Source organism: Drosophila rhopaloa, unplaced genomic scaffold (genome assembly GCF_018152115.1).
Source record: "Drosophila rhopaloa isolate 14029-0021.01 unplaced genomic scaffold, ASM1815211v1 contig_163, whole genome shotgun sequence".
Taxonomy (NCBI): Eukaryota; Metazoa; Arthropoda; class Insecta; order Diptera; family Drosophilidae; genus Drosophila; species Drosophila rhopaloa.
Window position 1 is genome coordinate 6,831,013 of NW_025335043.1, and position 20,123 is coordinate 6,851,135.

Consider the following 20,123-nt stretch of genomic DNA (forward strand, 5'->3'; position numbering starts at 1 on the left):
CCAGACTTTTAAACACCTCTGACAATATGTGCAGAAAGTTGATAACTGGAGAAATGTTGTGGGGTCGAGTCGGTTAGGAGTTGTGGCAAACTTTTCATAGATGGACTTGCAGTGGGCGTGGCAGCTGGCCAAGGTCAGCGGGATGATGAGCCGTAAGCGGCTTGTTTAATTAGCTCACTAAGCCCCACCTGGATGGGCATTATGTGGCTGTCGGAGTAAGATGCTCTGATTGAAAGTGTCGCGCGGCTTGCCACAAAAGCGACAACTAATTGCCACATAATCAACAACAGCAGGGGCAACAAAAACAACAGCAACCACGAAAACAAGAAGCAACTACTGCGGTGGGCTGGGTTTTTGGGTGGTCCGTGGGGGTGGCACAAGTGGGTGGCGGATTTTGAACACTTGCGCTTTTTACCAACTCAATTTACGCTAATTACTGCCTTTCGCTCCAGCGATAACTGCTGTCAGCTGCCCTGCACCCTGCCATTTTCCCCGCTTTTCATCCCATTTTCCCTTCAATGAGCGGGAAAGGGAAATCTTTCGCCCAGCTCCCGTTTCCCATCTGCCACGGATTTCCATACGCCATGCGAATTTATATTGTCATTAGCTCTTTTTGTGCCAACTCCAGTGTATTTTATTGAAATCCCTGCCTTCTGGCCACATTATCCAATTCGCCGCAAAAAAAAATAAAAGAGAGAAAGTCGAAGAGAACTTTCGTGTTTTTTAGTGCATGCGCACTCTTTGCTTAAATCTATCAAATTCTCTTTGACACTGACCTAAGCCCGTCAATCTAGCTTAAGATATTGTCTGAGGCAGACAGATGGACCTTTTTTACGGAGGAGATTTTTAAACATTTCATTAAAAAACATTTTTTGTTTTTAATATAACTTTTTAATCATGAGAGAAAGTTAACATTAGCAGCCATTTTTTGAAAAAATGAAAAGGGGTTAGCTCTTAGAAATGACTAAAAATCGACCCAAAAATACAAATCAAGATGAGTATACAGATTTTTAGAGAATTAAACCACAATCATTTAGAGGTATGCCACTTTGAAATCGGATGTCTGTAAGAAAAGTTATGGGCTTAGAAGTGCGGGTTTTTGGTCACTTTTCAGGACGAAAAAAATTTTTTTTTCGAAAATTTGGAAAGGGGTTAGCTCATAAAAATGACTAAAAATCGACCCAAAAATTCAAACCAAGATGAGTATACAGATTTTTAGAGAATTAAACCACAATCATTTAGAGGTATGCCACTTTGAAATCGGATGTCTGCAAGAAAAGTTATGGGCTTAGAAGTGCGGGTTTTTGGTCACTTTTCAGCAAAAGCCATTTTTCGAAAATTTGGAAAGGGGTTAGCTCATAAAAATGACTAAAAATCGACCCAAAAATACAAACCAAGATGAGTATACAGATTTTTAGAGAATTAAACCACAATCATTTAGAGGTATGCCACTTTGAAATCGGATGTCTGTAAGAAAAGTTATGGGCTTAGAAGTGCAGGTTTTTGGTCACTTTTCAGCAAAAGCCATTTTTCGAAAATTTGGAAAGGGGTTAGCTCATAAAAATGACTAAAAATCTATCCAAAAATACAAACCAAGATGAGTATACAGATTTTTAGAGAATTAAACCACAATCATTTAGAGGTATGCCACTTTGAAATTGGATGTCTGCAAGAAAAGTTATGGGCTTAGAAGTGCGGGTTTTTGGTCACTTTTCAGCAGACTTTTTTTAGACTGACCCAGTCTTTTCAAATATGAGCTAGAATTAGGCTAACATACTCAATATGGTTTTAATTACACATCTTTTTACTGCCCTAATAAATGCTTTACGCTTTTTATAAGTTGTTTACGCTCCAAAGCATTTAACCTACTTCTACATTCCGCAGTTAATTCCTAGACAGAAATTAAGTTATTACCTTTAATTTCCATTTAATTTCCCCTGCTGTTAAGTCAAATCACTGTTTGTGTCTTAAGTTCCCACCATAGAAATAAACTTAACCAGTTAAATAGACAATCGTAAAATATGTTTTCATAGCGGGACCACATAATTCGGAATCATTAAGTTATTCCCCCTGTTGCCACTAACATAATAATCGCAAATTTCCAAAACTATTTAAAACATTTTATTGTTAGACCTTGAAAGAGCATTTCTTGGTAAATATAAGAGAGTATGGCCAGAAAAGAGAGCGATAGGCGGCGAATTCAGCTGGAGTAGAAATGCTCGGGACACGATTTTCCCACCCCCTTTCCCCGACTTTTCCCGAGACGAAGACAACAAACCCGAATCGCCGCTGATAAAGGTTCGTGTGTGCTCGGAAATTCCCCTCGAGTCCCCAAAATAATGCTCCACTGCTGGCAGAAATCAGTTTCAGTTTCTGTTTCAGTTTCAGCGCGACATCGACGGTGAACGAAAGGCGAAGACGCGGAAAGGCGCGTGGAAAATCCAAGAAAAAGTTGATGGAAATGTGAGGCCCAAATACGTGAGGCGCGACATTTTCCGGACCAGCGGGTGTGTGTGTGTGTTTTTGTGACTCGAGGCAAAAGTGTGAGTGGAGTGCAAACGGATAAGAAAAGCGGGCACAATTGGGTCGTAAATTTTGGAAAACGTGTGAAAACGCAGGAAAAGCCTCATTGCCCCCTTGCCGGCAGTCGAAAATTGAATGACCTTTTGTCGCTTTGTTGTTGTTCCAGTTACTGTTACTGCTAACTGTTGTTGCTTTTGCTGGCCAAGTCAAAACGCGCTCGGCACGCGAATATTTTACGACATCGCCACCAAAAAAAACGTATATACCAAAAATGTAATAAGAAATCTAACGAAATTCGGTGCGTGTTAGCAGCTTGTCAGCTATGGCAGGCGACAAAAGACCAGAATAAAAGCTGCAGAGCAATCCGTCTGCAGGCAAACAAATTATAAAAGTGTTAAACGCCCCCACAACGACCTCCAGCCCCGCCCCCTTTCCCATCCCCTACGCCTCATTAGCATGCAGCAAATTAAGTTGTTTTATATTTAGACAGACGAGGGGATACCAGTCCCCCAAACACAAATTAACAAATTAAAACAACACCAAAATACCAAACAAAAAACAAAAAAACCAAGGAAAACTATCTTTGATCTGCGTCAAAACAGAAATTGCTGCCACAAAAATATCGAGCGTTAATACACTTTTTTGTGTAATCCAATATTCGGGCCCAGCAACCACTAAAAGAACTAACGGAAAACAAGTGTGCAGGGAAATTTACGACAGACTTCCAATCTGGCTGATCACAGTGCGTATGCGCAATGTGCCTGGCTGAAGAAACTGAAAAACATCTCGTATGCGTATGATAAGATATTGTGGCTGCTTGAGAAAATTAAGTTTCCTTTGGAAAAACTTTCACCATCACAACTGCAGTTGTTGATGAAAAAGTTTTGTCGAGTGTCAAGTACTTTGGCTTTTTAGCGTTTTCCTTTTCGCCAACACTATTGTTTGGGGTATCAACTTTTAAGGCCATCAGCTTATGTGGGTTTGTAGCTGCCATACCCAAACAAAAATTTAATTGTATCCTTTCTTTGTTCTCGCACATAATGCCATGTTGCCAATAAAAAGAGAAAACCTTCCTCAATAAAATATTCATACACCAGGAATTAGACGACACACAATGGGGCAGAAACAAAAGCAAAGCAAAGATTGCCCCGGGGGAAAGTGGGTGGCGAATTAAACCCACCCGGAACTAAAGTTTCCTCCTAATCACAGTTACTAAGCATTAGAGCAGACACTGCCCCCAAGCTGAGAAGTTAAATGCAGACGCTTACAATTAGAGAGAGAGGCAAAAGGACCCGGGGGCCATGGGCAGAAAGAGAGGGGCCTAGTTGGCGGAGAAAGAGATGGCCAGAGCAATTGAGTGCGTTAACACTTTTGAGAGACATTGCTGACGTTGGCAGGAGTCTCAGACTCCGTCTCTGAATCACTGAGTCCTTGCCTGGGGCCTTGTCCCTCCCCGACATTCCCACGCACCCTGCCCCTCTCTAATTCCATTACGGAAGCAACAGTGACAAGTGGCCAAGGATTCCAGGCAGGATTCCAGGGAGGAGTGGGGGCAGGTGCAGGAGAGGGGACAACATGTCAGCAGCAGCCACTTGTGATTGAAGTCACACAGAAAGGATCGTGCAGAGAGAAAAAATTAGGCCACAGAGCAAAATATGATCTTGAATTACGATTTTTTGGGGATTTAATGGATAACAATATTAATGGACTTCCATCATATTTTCATATTTTATTTAATTATAAAACTTAGATTATTATGGTCTTTGATCTGGCAAATCTTATATCTTCATGTGAATGAGTAAGGTTTTGCCATCCGTAATAGGATTTTTACTTACTGTTCATGCTTTAAAGTTTCATTTAAATTTTTTTTTAATTTCTCTGTAACAATATTCAGGAGATTTATTTTTTATATATTTTTCATAACCGTATATAATATTCTGTCTTTATTTTTCCAAGCAGAATGAAATACTCTTTGCAAAGAGTTTAAAGCAATCACAGTTGCATATCATATTTAATTATAGTTCCCAATACTATTCATAATTATACATTTTAATGATGAAAATTTTACTTTATTAAAAACAAATAAATATAAAGCATAGAAATTAATGTTTGACATGGTTCATTTTTCGTTTTATCGTCTGTATGACTTTTTTTCCGTTTTTTTTCGCTCTGAACCACATGATTAATTTTTTCTCTCTGCATGTCAAATGAGAGCTGCAGTTGAACTCGGACCTTAATCCCTTCCCCCTTCTCATTAGTCTGTCTGTTCTGTTTCCCTCGCCCCAGCGAAGTTAGCAATTAATTAAGTTTTAATTAATTTCACACAGTGCGAGGGAAAAAATTTCCAGAGAAAAACACACACCGTTTTCGAAGGGGCGTGTGAAAAAGGCAATTCCCTTGCAAATGTTTAACAAATTAGATGTGAGGGAAATACCAAAGTGCGGTAAAGTTTTCCCCTGGGCCGGGCAATTGATTGATGCCAAAGTAAATGGATGGCAGCAGGTCTGAAAATAGCCGCAGGCGGAAATATGTGGAAAAGAGGCGTGACTGTTTTGAACAGACTTCCAAAAAACTCCATCTAATTTCGGTAGTACTGGGGGCGGGGATTTATTTTCGGATTCGGACACATGCCACAGAAGTTTTGGCCCATGAAATATGCAGGGAAAGCCAGCTGACCAGATAGAATTCCCAACTTTCGTCAATAACTGATTCTGGCTTATGCATTAATCATAATTAATTGCCTGATGTGAGGTGGTATTTAAAAGAGAATCGAAGGAAAGTTTCGGGTTGGGCGTTGCCTCAAAGGCATGTTCTTCTAATTTGTAGTTTAAACTTTTGTGTTTTAAAGGAGGGAAAGTTTTAAGGCCTTTTTAATCCCTTTACACACAAGACAACCAATAATTTCAATTATGTATTGATTGCTGTTTCAAAAATTCCCTTGGCTAGCACTAAGCTTTTCCTGGCTCTTTTCCAAATGGGAAATGCCAATTTATGCTAAGTTTTAGTTAACAATATTTTACGTGCCAGGCACTCTGTCAAAATCTGGCTTATCAGACCCGACATCAACACAAATTTAATCAATTTATGTTCCATAACAGCAAGGGGAGCATCGGCAAAAAAAAAAACAACCAGAAACAGGATAAATGAAATTCCTCTTAAACCTTTTTAGCCCCAGACGAAAATCAATTCTTTTTGGGTACGTTCCAGGCGGAAAGAAAATAAAAAGTCGTTCGTGGAAATGCGAAACGAGCAGGGCAACAAAAAAAATATCGGCCTAGAACGAGCCAAAAGAGCAAACTGGACTGCAACTGCAACAACAACGCAGTAGCAGCAGCAGCAACAAGGACGAACAACAACAAGGACATTGCACAAAAAGTTCAACAAACGAACGTTAAAGGATTAAATTGTCTGCCATTGATATTAAGTGTTTTAAATGTCATTGCAAGTGTTTAATTCACGCGAAACGAAAAGAGAGAATCAGAAAGAGTTGCAGCTGCAGAGAGAAAAATAAAATAGATTTGAGATTATACTAGAAATGATAATCACGTTTTACATTCCACATTTGGTTTGAGAGTTTGAAGTGTATTTTCAGTATATCATTTTTTACGATCTTAAATACGTTAGCTGAACCTTATATCAGATTTTAAAGAAAAATCAAGTAATGTTTAGTTTTTAATATCTTATTTATTATTCGACATGAGATGTATATTTTGATTGGTAATACAATCTTAAAAGCTATTTTTAATAATAATAGTTGACTACTTTAAGGCCCCTTAAAACTTTATGGCTAGAGACCTTCTCATAAGGCTTACTTAAATATTATTTTCTCAAAAAAATGTATTAATTTTTTAAGAAAATTTAAATACCATATTTTTCTCTCTGTAGCGAGGGCTAATAGAAAGAGAGACACGAAAAAAGTGTTGTGTGTGAATAAGGGTAATCAAAACAAAAATATATCTTCCCCAGAGATTGTCATAGATCAAAGCTCTCAAAGCAAACAAAGTGCGAATTGATAGGACGCAAAGTAAAACCGATAAAGTGATAGAAAACAGAATCAAACGAGGATTGGAAGGAGTGAAAAAGAAGTAGAGCTGCAACACTAAAAAGAGACCGCAAGTCGAGTGGGTCATCGCAAAATGTTGACCCTGTGGACGGCACTTTTCTGCTGCCTGACGGGTAAGTCAAGTTCCCCCGATCCTTCCATATAGTATATTCCCACCGCACATCCCATATTCTGTAGCCTGCTTAAGCATGCATAAGATTATCAGCAATATATATATACATATACAATATAGGCTCTATACCACCCTGCTCAAGGTTGTTATTGTTGCCGCCTCGCCGGGCGCTGAATCCTTTTAAAAACATTTGTGGTTCGGGCTGCGAAAATCCTGATTTATGTTTCTGCCTGCTGCGTTGTCCTTGCAGTCCTGTGCTGCTCTTCTGACATGGCCACTGCCAACCGCAGCAGGAGCAGTGAAAGCGATGGGTACATCGAGAGAAAAATCATTAAATTTAACATTTTTCCATCCTTTTATTCTATTTACTCTACATTTATTTAAAAAAAATCTTTATCTACAGAAAATTACAATAGTAAATTGAGATAGCAAAATGTATCCCATAAATCAACAGTGCCTCATAAAATTTACTCAATCTTAATCGATTTTAGATTTTTTCAAGAAAATTTATTTTGTTCTTTATTTTTTTTCGGTTGTTTAAAAGTTTATTTATCGTTTTAATGTAATTAAACAAATACTCTCCCACTTTAAAAGTAATGATTCCTATGTTGTTCTTACTATTTTCTGAATTCTGGTTATACTTTTTTTCAGTGTAAAAAGTGAGATAGCAACGTGGAGCCAAAGCAAACAAATGCGGTCGCTTGCTGGTCGCTTGGGGTCGTTTTTAAGGGCATATCGCATAACAGCAGCTCCAATGAGGAATGCGGGGTTAAGGGTTATGGACGTGGAGTGTGGGGTCAGGGGTTAAGGGTAAAGGGTGAGGGGCGAGGGGCGAAAGGCGACTGGTGTCACTGCACTTTAAATTTTAAACGCGCTCCAAACACACACAAATTGCTTTCTACACATAATTATGCATAATTGAAAAGTGTAATTATGCCCGAGACTCTGACTTTATGAGCCGCAAACTGTGAGCTCAATCAGGCGAAGAGCAACAGGCAGTGGGTGGTTGGGTGAGGGAGTGGGTGGTTGGGTGGTTCTGCTGCCACAGGGCCATCCACTCAAGCGCAATGTTTATGAGTCGAAAGTCCTTTTAATTGCGTGCCGCCTGCACAGAGCAAAAGGGCAAGAAAAAGCCAAGGAGTCCTGACAGCCTTCACATTGCCCACATACTTTTTTCTCCTTTCCTATTAAAGCTCCCACTGACATTAGCGGACTTTTCATAAAGGATGGTTTTTATTGGAAATATAAACTGAATGTACTGCCATGAGAGTTTTGAAGCCATCTAGTTAATTAATATACATTTAAAATACATTCTTTTCATTTTTAACTTCCATGTATTGACAACTCTTTATTTAAAAAAAAAATTTTATGATAATCATCTCTTACATTTTAATAATAAATTATGTTATTGGTAAATATAAACAATGTTAAGCAATTTTGTATATAACCCAATAATTTCCATATTATTATGAGTTGACACACCCAACTTTTTTTCTTGAAAGTTTGCAATAACCCAATAATTGTATTTTATTCCTGTTTGTCATTCGATGTTGGATGGCTGTGTAAGCAAAAACTTATCGATCCTAACACTATACCTGTATATCCCATCCATCCATTTGGCTTTATTTCTTTGCCATTCTGGCAGCCAACTTTTCATTGTTTGTGTCCTTTGTTTGGGCTTTTGCTCCTGCCAGTTTGGCCATGTGTTTTTATTGCATTAATTTTTATGGTCGCTTGCTTTTGTTGTTCTTTGGTTGCTCCCCCAATGTTTTTTGTTATTGTTATTGTTTTTGTTGCTGGGGTATTTTGTTGTTGTTGCTGGCAGCTTTACCGTCGACTGCTCTTGTTTTACTTAGCTGCGTATGCCCCAAAGTAATAAAGCGAATTGGTTTTCTTCAAATAATTTCCATTTTAAATCCAGTTGGCAAATCCCCGCCCACTTTGGCGGATTGCTGGTATTTTCTTTCTTTTTTTTTGTTTTAGAATTTCCTTTTTCGGATTTTGCTGTTGTTATTTTTGTTGTTGTGGGCGCTAAGCAAAAGTGGCTTCATTTTCCCGCATAAGATTGTTTCCAAAGTTTTGGCCGAGATTTGTTGTCGTTTGCCAAAAAGTGGCAAGTGGCATCGGCAATTGTTTCTCTTGCGCTTCTATATACTACTTGAATATTCCTATTCCGGAAGCCTCCCGCTTTTCTTGTACTGTCAGTTGTCAAAGGAGGCCTCAAAATTTAATTGAAATTTAGTGTAAACACAATGACAGGCAGTCGATTATCCTGCTGCGGCGGATCCAACAGCTCCTGCTCCAATTCCTTTTCCTTTTCCTGTTCGACTCCCTACACACAAAATGCACAACATGTAGCTGTACAGGAAAAAAATATTATAAATATTATTTTCATATTGACAGCCAAAAAAAGTTTCCTCTCATATTTTGACATGCACAATTTCTGTATAGGAATAAAATATTATCAATATTTTAATATGGAATTCTAAATATATTTGTTATAAATCATAAGATCGATGCCAAAAAAAGTTGTTTCATGTATGTTTCATATGATTTTTAATAAAAGTCGAATGAAATATATAATTTAGTTAAAATATAGGTAGGGTCATTTAAATACTTCTTATACTTTTCAACAATTTTTTTGATATGGGTTTAAAACAATTATGATAACGAATTGTTAATCACATTTTTTTCGTATAATTAAAAATACTTTGTTTATATCGACAGATTTTTATTCTGTTATTTATTTCCAACTGAATTCTCTTTAGCCTTACATTTTGACCACTAAATATTAACTAAATATTACCACCTATTATTACTATTAAATATTTGCAAGGAAAATAAATACTAACCATTCAGAAGCATTGGTAAATCGAACTGTAAAGTTTTTTGTTGTGTATTTTTCGCTATATTTCCCGGGTAAATCCTTTTGCGCGCAAATCCTGTCAACTTCGGCTTGACTTTCCAATTTGCCATCGTTCGCCCCTTGTATGTGTCAAAAAACTTGGAATCGACCCCGGTATATCCCTCCTCGTTCGACTGGCCCCCTGATTCCGCAGAACACAACATTTCACACGTGTCACTGAGCAGTGAGTTGTTGGCTGTCAAGATGCCACAAACCTCCGACTGGAATCTAACCCGCTGCCAAGACAACCACCAACAAAATTGTATCGGGCCGGTATTAACATTCACTCACAACTCGCATGCCACACCCCCACCGCCCCCTTTTCCGATTTTCCCCCCATTTCACCCCATATACCCCCTCCCCCACCAGATTGTTTGCCTATTTGCTTTGTGCATATGGAAATGAAATGGCAAACAAGAATGAGAGCTGAAGTGGAGCAAAGAAAGTCAGGGGAAAATTACGTTGACACAGGCAAACGCTCACACACACAAGTGATGGAAAAGAAAAGGCTCACTCACACCAACGCCATCGGGAATCGGCCAAGTCAGAGTTTTCACCCCACCACCCTCTTTTCCACTTTAATTTACAGCAACAGTTTAATACAATTATTTACTGTCTCTTTTCTGATTCACTGCACTCAAAAATAGCTTTTAGGAGTGGCCAATCAAGGAATTACTGAAAAAGAACTACTAAAAAAAACATTAAAAACATTTTAATTTTTAAGACATCCTTCTTTAAAATTCTTTAAAACGAAAAAACAAAATGCCACGAGCTTGAATTATATCATAATAGTTCGGGTATATACCTTTTATCGATTTTAATTTAATTTTATTACAAAAAATATCCTTAAGCAAATGCCATTCATTAAAATAATCCTTTACATTCTGACACATCATTTATTTTATTGTGAAAATTTATTCAGGTAAGAAAGCCTAGAAAATCAAAGTATGCCAAATTTACCAGCAATATTTGCATATTCCTAGCAATTTTCTTTGTAAATGTGTCTGCCCAAATTAATCCGACTTGTCCTATCAGCTTTAAAACGATTATAAATCAATGAAATGCTTAATAAAATGTAATTTCCGATATTATAGGCACTCAATTATGATTTTGACTACCAAATAGTTAGGTTAATTAACACGAAAGCTTTGTTCAATTTAATTTTAGCACTTGCCAATGCAATTAAATTACTTGAGGACATGAAACAACCTTCTGAAGTAAACAACAATAATTACAGCAGTTTACGGATTAAAGAACCAATGGATCATAATCACGCTGATTAACGACATCGCATAACTCAACCATGATACTGGAAACTCTTTCGCACACTTCCGTTTAACCCTTTTCCTACCAATTGCCACCCAGGGCGTTGATTGCCCCTTTTTAACCCTTTTTTTAAATGGGAAACGCGCGCTTGGAAAAACTTGAAAAATTCCAGAGCCACTCGTGTTTCGCCTTTTTGGGTTCGCAGTTCATTTGAATTGTTTTTGTTGGGCTGCCATTTGTATCCCTTGTAATAGGGTTGCCTATTTTCAATTCTCCCCGTTTCATTTCTTTATTTTGCTTATCGGGGAGCGGCAACAAAAAGCCGAGAAAAATAAAAGCGAATAGGAGCATGAACAAATTGTTTACGGATGTGTTTGCGACCCGCTTCTCTGGCAACGAAAAAAAAATACAAAAGAGGAAAAAGTGTACGCCAAAACCAAAACCGAGAAAAGGATGTAGCTGAAATTCATAACAAACTACATTTCATGGCTTTGTGTCTGTGTGTGTGTGCGCTAAGGAAATTCACTTGACTTTTGGCCAGCGTTTTTTTACCACACCCCCCCACCCATTTTTTCTTGGCTTCTTCGGCTGAGACTGGGGGCATAAATAAGCTCTGGGCCAGGCCAAGAGTCCGACTGCTGCAGTTGTCGCCGATCTGGGCCAACAATGGCCAATAGGTAGCACACACAAGAGCGAGCATGGGTATTTGGCCCCAGCACTTATTTATGGCTATTTGTCGGCGGAGTTGGCCAGGACTTTCATGGCATCTTTATGGGCCCTTACTATATGCATATCGCAGCGAAAGTTTGCAACTTTAAAGTCAACAGACTGCTACTGGAAGCGAAAATAAAAACACATTTTGCCAAAGAAGTTTACTTTGCAGTTTCTTAGTTGGCTTTACTTAAGCTTTCCAACTTTTCGTCAAGTTTTTGTGTTTGGCTATCCCGTTGCCAAGGGAATCCCTTAATCATTTTGAATAAATGTGTATCTTATTTATTGCCCATTTAATCCTATCAAAGCTCTTGAAAATCATCACGTATATCAGTTTTTCAGTTTATTTTCCGTATGCCAGTGGCCCATTCAACGGCAATTGAAGTCAATTGTTGACATTATTGCCAACAGCAGACTTCTAGGACAGCCTCCTGGCTTTTATTATTACGCTAAATTGATTTTGAATTTAGTTCAATGTTTATGGTCAAATGATTTCATTTTTGTGTCAGCCAGCAGCAGCGGGTGGTATGAGGTGAGGTGAGGGCTTGCCTCAATTTTTGCCCTTTTGTCTAACCTATAAATCATTTGTGCGGCGATGCGTAAGCAAACGGCCCAAAAAGCTTTAAGAACCGACCGGCCCGAGGGATAATCCAGGGGCCCAAAAATAAATATGTGAAACGAGGTAAAAATGAAGAGCGATGCCCCGAAAGTAATCCCCAATCGATTTAAAAAAAAAAAGAAGGAAGAAAAAAATGAAGTGCAAAGGAGAAGCGAGTCTCATTGAATGAGTTTCCGTTCGCCATTTGGTGACTTTGAGCGGGGTTCCTTTCTTTTTTTTTTTTGCATGTCGGGTGTTATAGAGGAAGTCTCTGGTGTCGGGGAATATGTATACATTTTTTATGTATTTCATATCCATTAAGTTCAAAGCGAAAGATGTGTCCGGACAGACGGCAACATTGGCGGAAGCGTCTAATGTATTGGCTCCGACTCCACTTGGTTTCCCGGTCCCTTGGATGCTGCTCGTGGAGCTCCTAAGACCCAGCAGCACCACTTTGCACCACCCGGAACCACCCGGCACCACCTAGCTCCTCCTGATTGCCCCACTCTCGCTGCTTTTGCGACCGGCGACGTTGAAATTTCAATTACTCAAGCAAAATGATAAATGAACTTGTAGCCGCAAATTTTTGCTTTGCCTTTTGTCTCGGCCACCTCTACTCGTCCCGCTCCTTCCCCCTTCCCCTTTTCTCATCACTTTTCTCTTTCTTCTAACCAAAAGCCATTACGAAGACAGCCCACTAAGTGTGTGGGCGTGGCAGACATGTGTGTATTATAGTGTGTGCAACTTTTGCCAGTTCCCCAATGTTTGACAGTTTTTCGCACGAAAAGGACCGGCATTGTTGCTCATTAAACTTTGCCAACTATTCCCGGCCAAAGGCCACAAAAACATGTCCTGACTTAAATACAAGGTTTTAGGAAATTATTTTTTGGTAAAACAGTTGTCAAATGGGGTTTGAATTTCATTGAAAAAATGTTTCTATGAAATTAGCTAAACCATTTTTTTTTTTGCTGTTCAAACTATAATTAAAAGAAAAACAAGAAAGAGTGAGTAAAGTTATTTGTCAACTAACAAGGAGCAAACTTATAAATTGTAACTTTTTTAACTTTCTAAAAGTTTATAAAAATGCATGGAATTAAATTTACATAGTTATAGGTTTTAATGAGCTGTAAATGGTTAGATATTTGGCAAGTAAATAAAATGTAATTTATTTAATAATATATTAATAATATCTAAAATAAATTTCACTGTTGCATTTATGCATGTATATATTTCGATAATGTGGTGCATGATTTTTCACTTTAATTGAATATAACGCATATTTTTATTAAAAGTTACGTAGGTGAAAAAAACCCCTTAACTAAGGTACTTAATTTTCCCACTTCCCATGTTGCCTTTCACAGTTAAATACCCTTTAAGTGCACACTTTTATAACGCACTGTTTGACTGAGCTCAACAAAGTTGCAGCACAAAGAGGGAGAAGGCAGTCCAGTCCCAGTTTATTTTAATAATATTTGCTTGGCCTGCAGCTAGAGAGTTGTCGTGACTGCAGTTGTAGTTGCAATTGCAGTTGCAGCTGAAGTTGCACTGTTGCTCTTAATTAGCGACGGAAATATGTGGCAACGTTTGGGATTGTACAGCGTGTTGGCGGGAGTTGAGTTAATTAAATAAGCTGGCATGACAACTGCTACTAGAGCGGCTTCATTAGGTCCAAGGAACTTGGGCAAACCCCACCCATTGCCCCTCTGCAAAAACACACACACATGAGTCCACTTAGTTACTCAAACGGTCGTTGAGAATTCAATCACTCAACACCGAGTTTCACAACAACTGAAGGGACACTCATCAATATTCTGGAGCTGCTTTGTTTGTTTGCTGTTATCTACATTTACCCCGCTACAAACTTAAAAAATAGATATGTATTTCAAGAAGGTGTAGATTGCATTATATTATTTTTGATAAGAAAAATCAATATGTAATTTTTCAACATCTTCGGTAATTATTCTTTTTCTGCGTGGCTTGTCTAGAATCCAACTCGAACATCTGCACAGAGCCACTATAAACTCCCGTCGACATCCACTTAACTGCATTTCATTTATAGCTAAGCAGAAGCAAACCTGCGGGATGGGAAGGAAATAAGGTGTCGGTAATGGTGTGAAGTTTTATTTCTCTTCAATGCCATTTCATTCTCGCTCCAGCGAATTGGTTAAAGTGGAATATACAAAAAAAATAGCGAAACAAAAGAAAAGCAGAAGATTTTGGAGCATCGACTTTAAAATAACCATTAAAAAATTGTTTACAATAAAGTAACAGGGAATCTAAAACATTGAATTATGTTTTTTCTTCATAAAATGGCATGTTTTGAAATTTCATTAAAAAGTTTATGGGCTCAAGCATGTGTCAAAAATGTGGTTTCTAAAAAGTTTACATATTTATTTTGTGGCATAGAAGGTAATTTTTCAAAGGTTCACTTTTTGAAAACATGTGAGAAACAATTTAAATTAACTTTATCTTTTATCGTGGGAGCTTGTTAACATTTTTTGGGCACAGACTAAGCGCCAAAGATTATTTATTCTAATATCACCTGATAATTTCTTATTATTTAATTATAACATATTTATTTTTTATTATTGTTTAGGTACTTCTTCCACCTGATCTTTCGATCAATTCAAATTTATAGAATGTTTCCCATTAAATTTGAAGAAAAGAATTCGTGTACACCCAATGAATACCCATTGGCGAGGCGCCAAGCCACAATGCAATGCCAAGTGGATATTCGGGGGTGTGAGTGACTGCGGTGGGTGGCATTGAATTCGCAAGGTTGCGAGTGGGTGGGCGGTGTTGAGGTTTCAAAGTGTGGGTGTGAAGGAGTGCGAAAGTGAGAGAAGCTGCCAGAACGTCGAAAGAGAAGTGGCAAACAATGGGTGCAATGAGTGCGGCAAGTGAGCAAAAAATGAACAACTTAAGCCGCTAGGCTTTTGTTAGTGCCGCTTCCCATTTCGCCGAAAGTTTGCAGTGCAAAATGTTACCCACGAAAAACAAATGAGTGGCATAAAGTTTGACAGAACCGAAAAAAAACAATGTATTGTATCAATAACTTTTTGAATTATGATTTCGTTTTATTTTTTGCTTAAGCAATTTTATTTTCACAAACAGAAAACTAATAAAAATATATTAAACTAGCTACATCTTATGGTCTTGGGTAAAAGAAAAAGATTAATACAAATAAATCACTCATACGCAGTGGGGGTTGTTGTTAAACATATATAACTTTCATTTGAAAAAATGATGGTCACAATGTCAAAGGAAGTTCAGAAAAGTTTAAAACTCTATCAATCTCTAGCTATTGCCCACTGTCTGAAGCATTTTCCTAGATCTTTGCTCTTTTGTTTTCCCTGACTTTTAAATGCGGCACGGACATTCCATTCGCTTTTGCCTTTTTGGCCTGCGGCGGTGGCTAAAAATTGAGACGTCCCCGCCAACGCAGCAAACGGAACGCAATGGGAATAAAAAAATCAGCAGACAGGGGAAAAAAAGAGCAAACTTCGTTAATTGAATTGTACGCTGCACGACTTCAATTGCAGGCGCTTTCTGCGCGATTCGATCCCTCTTTTTGGCCATGTTTTAGCTGTCGAAAAGGGAGGTTCTATAGCTTAAGTTTTGGCGTCTATTTTAAGCGTTTTGGTGTTTGGCACGTTTTTCGTTTTATCTTCGCTCGCCGCACAGAATCCCAACTTCAGCGGGGGTTGGGGGAACCACTCACCACTGGCTAAATGTGTTGGGATCCAAAACATGTTATGTAAACACTTACGACCGCACATCTGCTGCGAACATCCCCTCACCTCCCCCGAATTCTTGTCCCTTCGACGGTTTTATTAATACAAATATTAATTTTTGCGGCGCTGCATGTGGCAGGTTTGTTTACATTGACGCCATTGCCCAAACACCCAGGCGTTTCCCACCCACCGTGAAATCCACGATGGTGTATATCATTATCCCCCTCCACGCACTTCAATTTGCATGAACAAAGCGCGCTGGTCCCCTTAAATTATATTCCACGAGGGAAGGACCACCGCCCCAATATCCCCCCGCCCAGCGACCTTGGCTATGGCTTCATTTTTGGTCACCGGCTTTGAATAACTCAACCGAGCTGAGAACTTTCGAGGCCTTTGTCCGAATGAAAGGGAATGAATGCATCTCTGAGTTGATGAACAATGTCCATCAGCGGCAGCTCATCTCCAGATTTTAGATGAGGTCTGCGCAGGAAGGTGCACCTTGAAATAAATATATATAATAGTTAAACAGATACGATTAAAATATAGTTAGCTAAAATCTAAGTTCTATTTAAAAGAAGAATTACAAAATGAATTTGATTTGAATTTCATAAAATACATTTATAAAAAATATATACAATTTTAAGATTAATTTTTTCAATCAAAATACAAATGGATTAATTATATAACAATTTTTACCAAATATCAATACAATCTTGGTACAATTATTTTTACAAAGTATCAATTATTCGTTGTGTAATTATTTAATTAAATGACTAATTTATTAAATCGAGTTATACTTATGTGCACACATTTAAATGTAAAGAAAGAAAAAAAGCAATCCACTCTTTATATCGAAAACTTTAAAGATGCTGCTGCTACATTTGCTACAGCATAAAATCAAGTTAAAATAAGAGGATAAAAATACTCTTGCGCGAAAACTTTCATATTTTCTTAAGGTCCTTACATCAATATTAGATCAAGGCGAAACAATCTGGGATCCAGTTTTCTCCAATGTGCAGATGGGCAATCGCACCTGAGCTGACCCACCTGACCCAGTTCAAGGCTGCGAAAGGGGGAGGTGAAAGGGTGGAAGGTCGAAAAGAAGGTGGAGGAGACGGAAGATGAGGACGTGGATGAGTGAACTGATGTGCAGCGAAGCAGGCCAGAGGGCAAACAACTCGGGAAAGGGGAATCCCACTGGGGTACATTAGCTTTGTGAAAAACTTTGTGGGAAACTTTTGTCCTTTGCGGTTCTGACCGAACTCCAAAGGGTTTGTCTTTAATCTGTGGATAGTTTGGACAACTTTCAGTTCAAAACTACAAATCAAACTATTTTCTACTTAAGGGGACACTTATTTTTCTGTGGTCGGAAATGGGCGCTTTGTTGGTTTGGTTAGGGTATGGGAAAAATTTAATTTTGTTGTGGCCGAATTTTCCGCCTCAGTTGGTGTTGCCATTCCGAAAGATGTTGATTCTCGAGAATTGCACTGTGCCAGCATCCTGTGAAAGGAACCGACCAATCCCTTTTCCCCGACCAATACAAACTGCAGCAAGTCTCAGCAGACGGAATGCGGCAATTGCTCGCCCGGCTGCCTGTTTGGCTATATCCTTTTCACACTTCAAGAAAAATATCCTAGGCATGAACACAATATTTTTACAGTTCGAGAAATTTTAAATTTTTCAGAAGCAGCATATTTTGTTAACTTATCTGTAAATATTTTACATCAAAAGGAAGATAAATTCCCTTTTGCCATTCGTTAAGTATGTTATTTAAGTTTGCTATCAGGTCTCTAATTAGATTTGATGTAAAAGAATAAATATTTCCTTGGCGTTTCAAACTATATTTTTACAGTTCAAAAAATTAAAAAGTTTATTTATTTCCTTGAAAATACATTTATTGTCCAAAAGGGTTTTCACCATTCCTCGATGATAGACTTTGTTATTTATTTGAAAATTTAAATGTCTGAAATTATAGCATTGCTTGATTCGAAGACTGTTTCTATATTTTTTCTGAGTGTTTCTCTCTTTTGCCAATCCCCGTAGCAACCCAATTTCTCTTGGCCGAGAGAGCTTGGCAAATATTTTCTTAATTAGTTGCTGCCAAGGCTTTTCCGGCTCACGAAAAAAGTGCAGCAAAGCATAGAGAAAGTAGGAGAAAAATGAGAAAGGCGGTTGAGTTTGGTCAGTTGTCAAGTGTGAAAAATTGCAGCTCAAATTGCAGTACAAAATGGCTTCAAGTGCTCGTTAAAAGTCACGCAGCACGCAGAGGAAAAGCCGGCCGGGGAAAATGTTTCAAAATTTATGCGTATGAAAACAGAAATTATATTAATTACAAATGCCACCGGGGCGAGCGGTGGCAACATGAAATTGCAGCTGCGACGGAAACAACGGCAACATCGTCGCCATGGGGTTAAACAACACTTGACATTTGTCCCCCCGAAATGCACACATAAACATAAAAATTGCATAAAATTTGCATGTCAAAAGTGCGTCTCGAGTTTACCGAGCCACCCTAGCCGCACCCGCTTTTGGGCCACCCCATTTGGCCATCATCAGTGTTGTTTAGCAAGCATTTGGGGAATTTACTTTCGCCGCGTTGCAAATTTGCAATCAACATAACAATTATGCGAAAATGCTAAAAGGGGGAAAGCAACTTTGCACCATCCACTTGTTTACGGGTGGCTCTTGCATATATTTTTGTTGTATATATTTACACACAACATATGTTGTTTTATGGTGCATTCAAATTTAAAGATCAAGCGGCTAATTAGGGTGTGGCACACATGTTGGGTCTGAAATAAACCGGAGGTACTACCCGGCAGATCCATCATTGTCTGCCCCACAATCAGATAAGCGAAGCGTAGCACTGCGATTGTCAAAGCGTATTTAATGAGCAGACTCCCCAACCACCGGGGCACCTATCTCTATGCCCCGCCCCCTGCACCACCAACCACCCAAGTGGTGCTCTGCTGTTCCTGTGAAAATCACAAAATCAGTTGGCAAGAAATCACGGCAGACAGTGGCGCAGGGAAGGGGGGCTTGGGAGAAGGGCACCAAAACCGCGGCGACAACATCGAAACAACGACAACGACAACGACAACGACGACATCATGCTGGCACTGTTTGCTAGGGGATTGTGTTTTTTGGGGTGAAACTGTTGGGGAAGTGTGTGTTTTAGTGCACACAAAAAAACAGCTTTGGAACATTCAAAGTCATTAAATACATTTTTATAGAAAGAATTTATTTTCATGTTGGTTTTATTCAGGAGTAAAATAAAAGAATTTTGAAATAAATAAACACTTTATGGAAAAATAATAGCAAAATATATTTAAGAAGTTTGTTAGTATATAAGACTTAATTATTTAGTTTATTTATAAATGGACAATCACATTTTATTGTTTTTAGTGACCTTCTGCTTTTCAGTTTATAATAACTAAAAATTTAAGAAATTTTTCAAAGAGGTAGGGTCTAGTTATAATGCCAACAAAATTATAAATGCTTTGTATATATGTAAATAAATAATTTGAGCAGTACAACATTTTTTTAATAAAATTTAAAGGTATAGAGAATGAAATGAGATTTAAAGAAAACCACTCTCTTTAAGCATAAATATCAGTGTGTTTTAATAAGCTCTAATATTTCTAGTTCCATAATACAGCTTAAGACCAAAATTAAATTTTTCCAAGTTGTTGTTTCATGTAGGATTATTTTTCTGACTGTTAGTGTTTTTGGAATTGCCACAAGCAGGCGGAGAAAAGCTTGTGGCAAATACCGCGATGTGTGTCTGTCTTCGTTTCCCTCGATTGCATTTGTGGATGGGGGAAGGAAATCTAAGGAGGTCTGGGAATTTTCCATGAGGCAAACCGAAATTGTCTAGGCCGATGTTGGGGCTTTTGTTGTTGCCTAGGTAGGATAATGACATCAATATGCTTGACAAGACTCACAGAAGCAAGAAGCCAGTGACCTTGACGCGAAATTATTCGGGGAACTCCAGAGAGACGGAAAATGAGACGGCATAAGCATAAGTGAAGTGGATACCTCAACTCCAGTGCTGATGGGGCAATGTTCCTCCCAGTTGGGAGATGCTTCATTAGCAGTTCGCTCGATAAAGAATGGAACTCGTTGCGCTGCTAAAGACACTTTTCCCCCACCTGGCCGAAAATCTCTAGGGAATTTGACCAAAAACTGCCACCGGAGTGAAGGAAAGGACA

At 38.5% G+C, this 20,123-nt stretch overlaps 1 protein-coding gene across 1 annotated transcript in view; it reads left to right on the forward strand.

The window, feature by feature from the left end:
- Nucleotides 1-2,391: 2,391 nt before the first annotated feature.
- LOC108051808 overlaps nucleotides 2,392-20,123 on the forward strand; it is a 47,971-nt gene continuing 30,239 nt past the window's right edge. Inside the window, 2 exon segments of the mRNA XM_017134028.2 lie at nucleotides 2,392-2,543; nucleotides 6,490-6,699. Of these exon segments, the coding sequence (XP_016989517.2) occupies nucleotides 6,660-6,699 (40 nt within the window). The 5' untranslated portion in view covers nucleotides 2,392-2,543; nucleotides 6,490-6,659.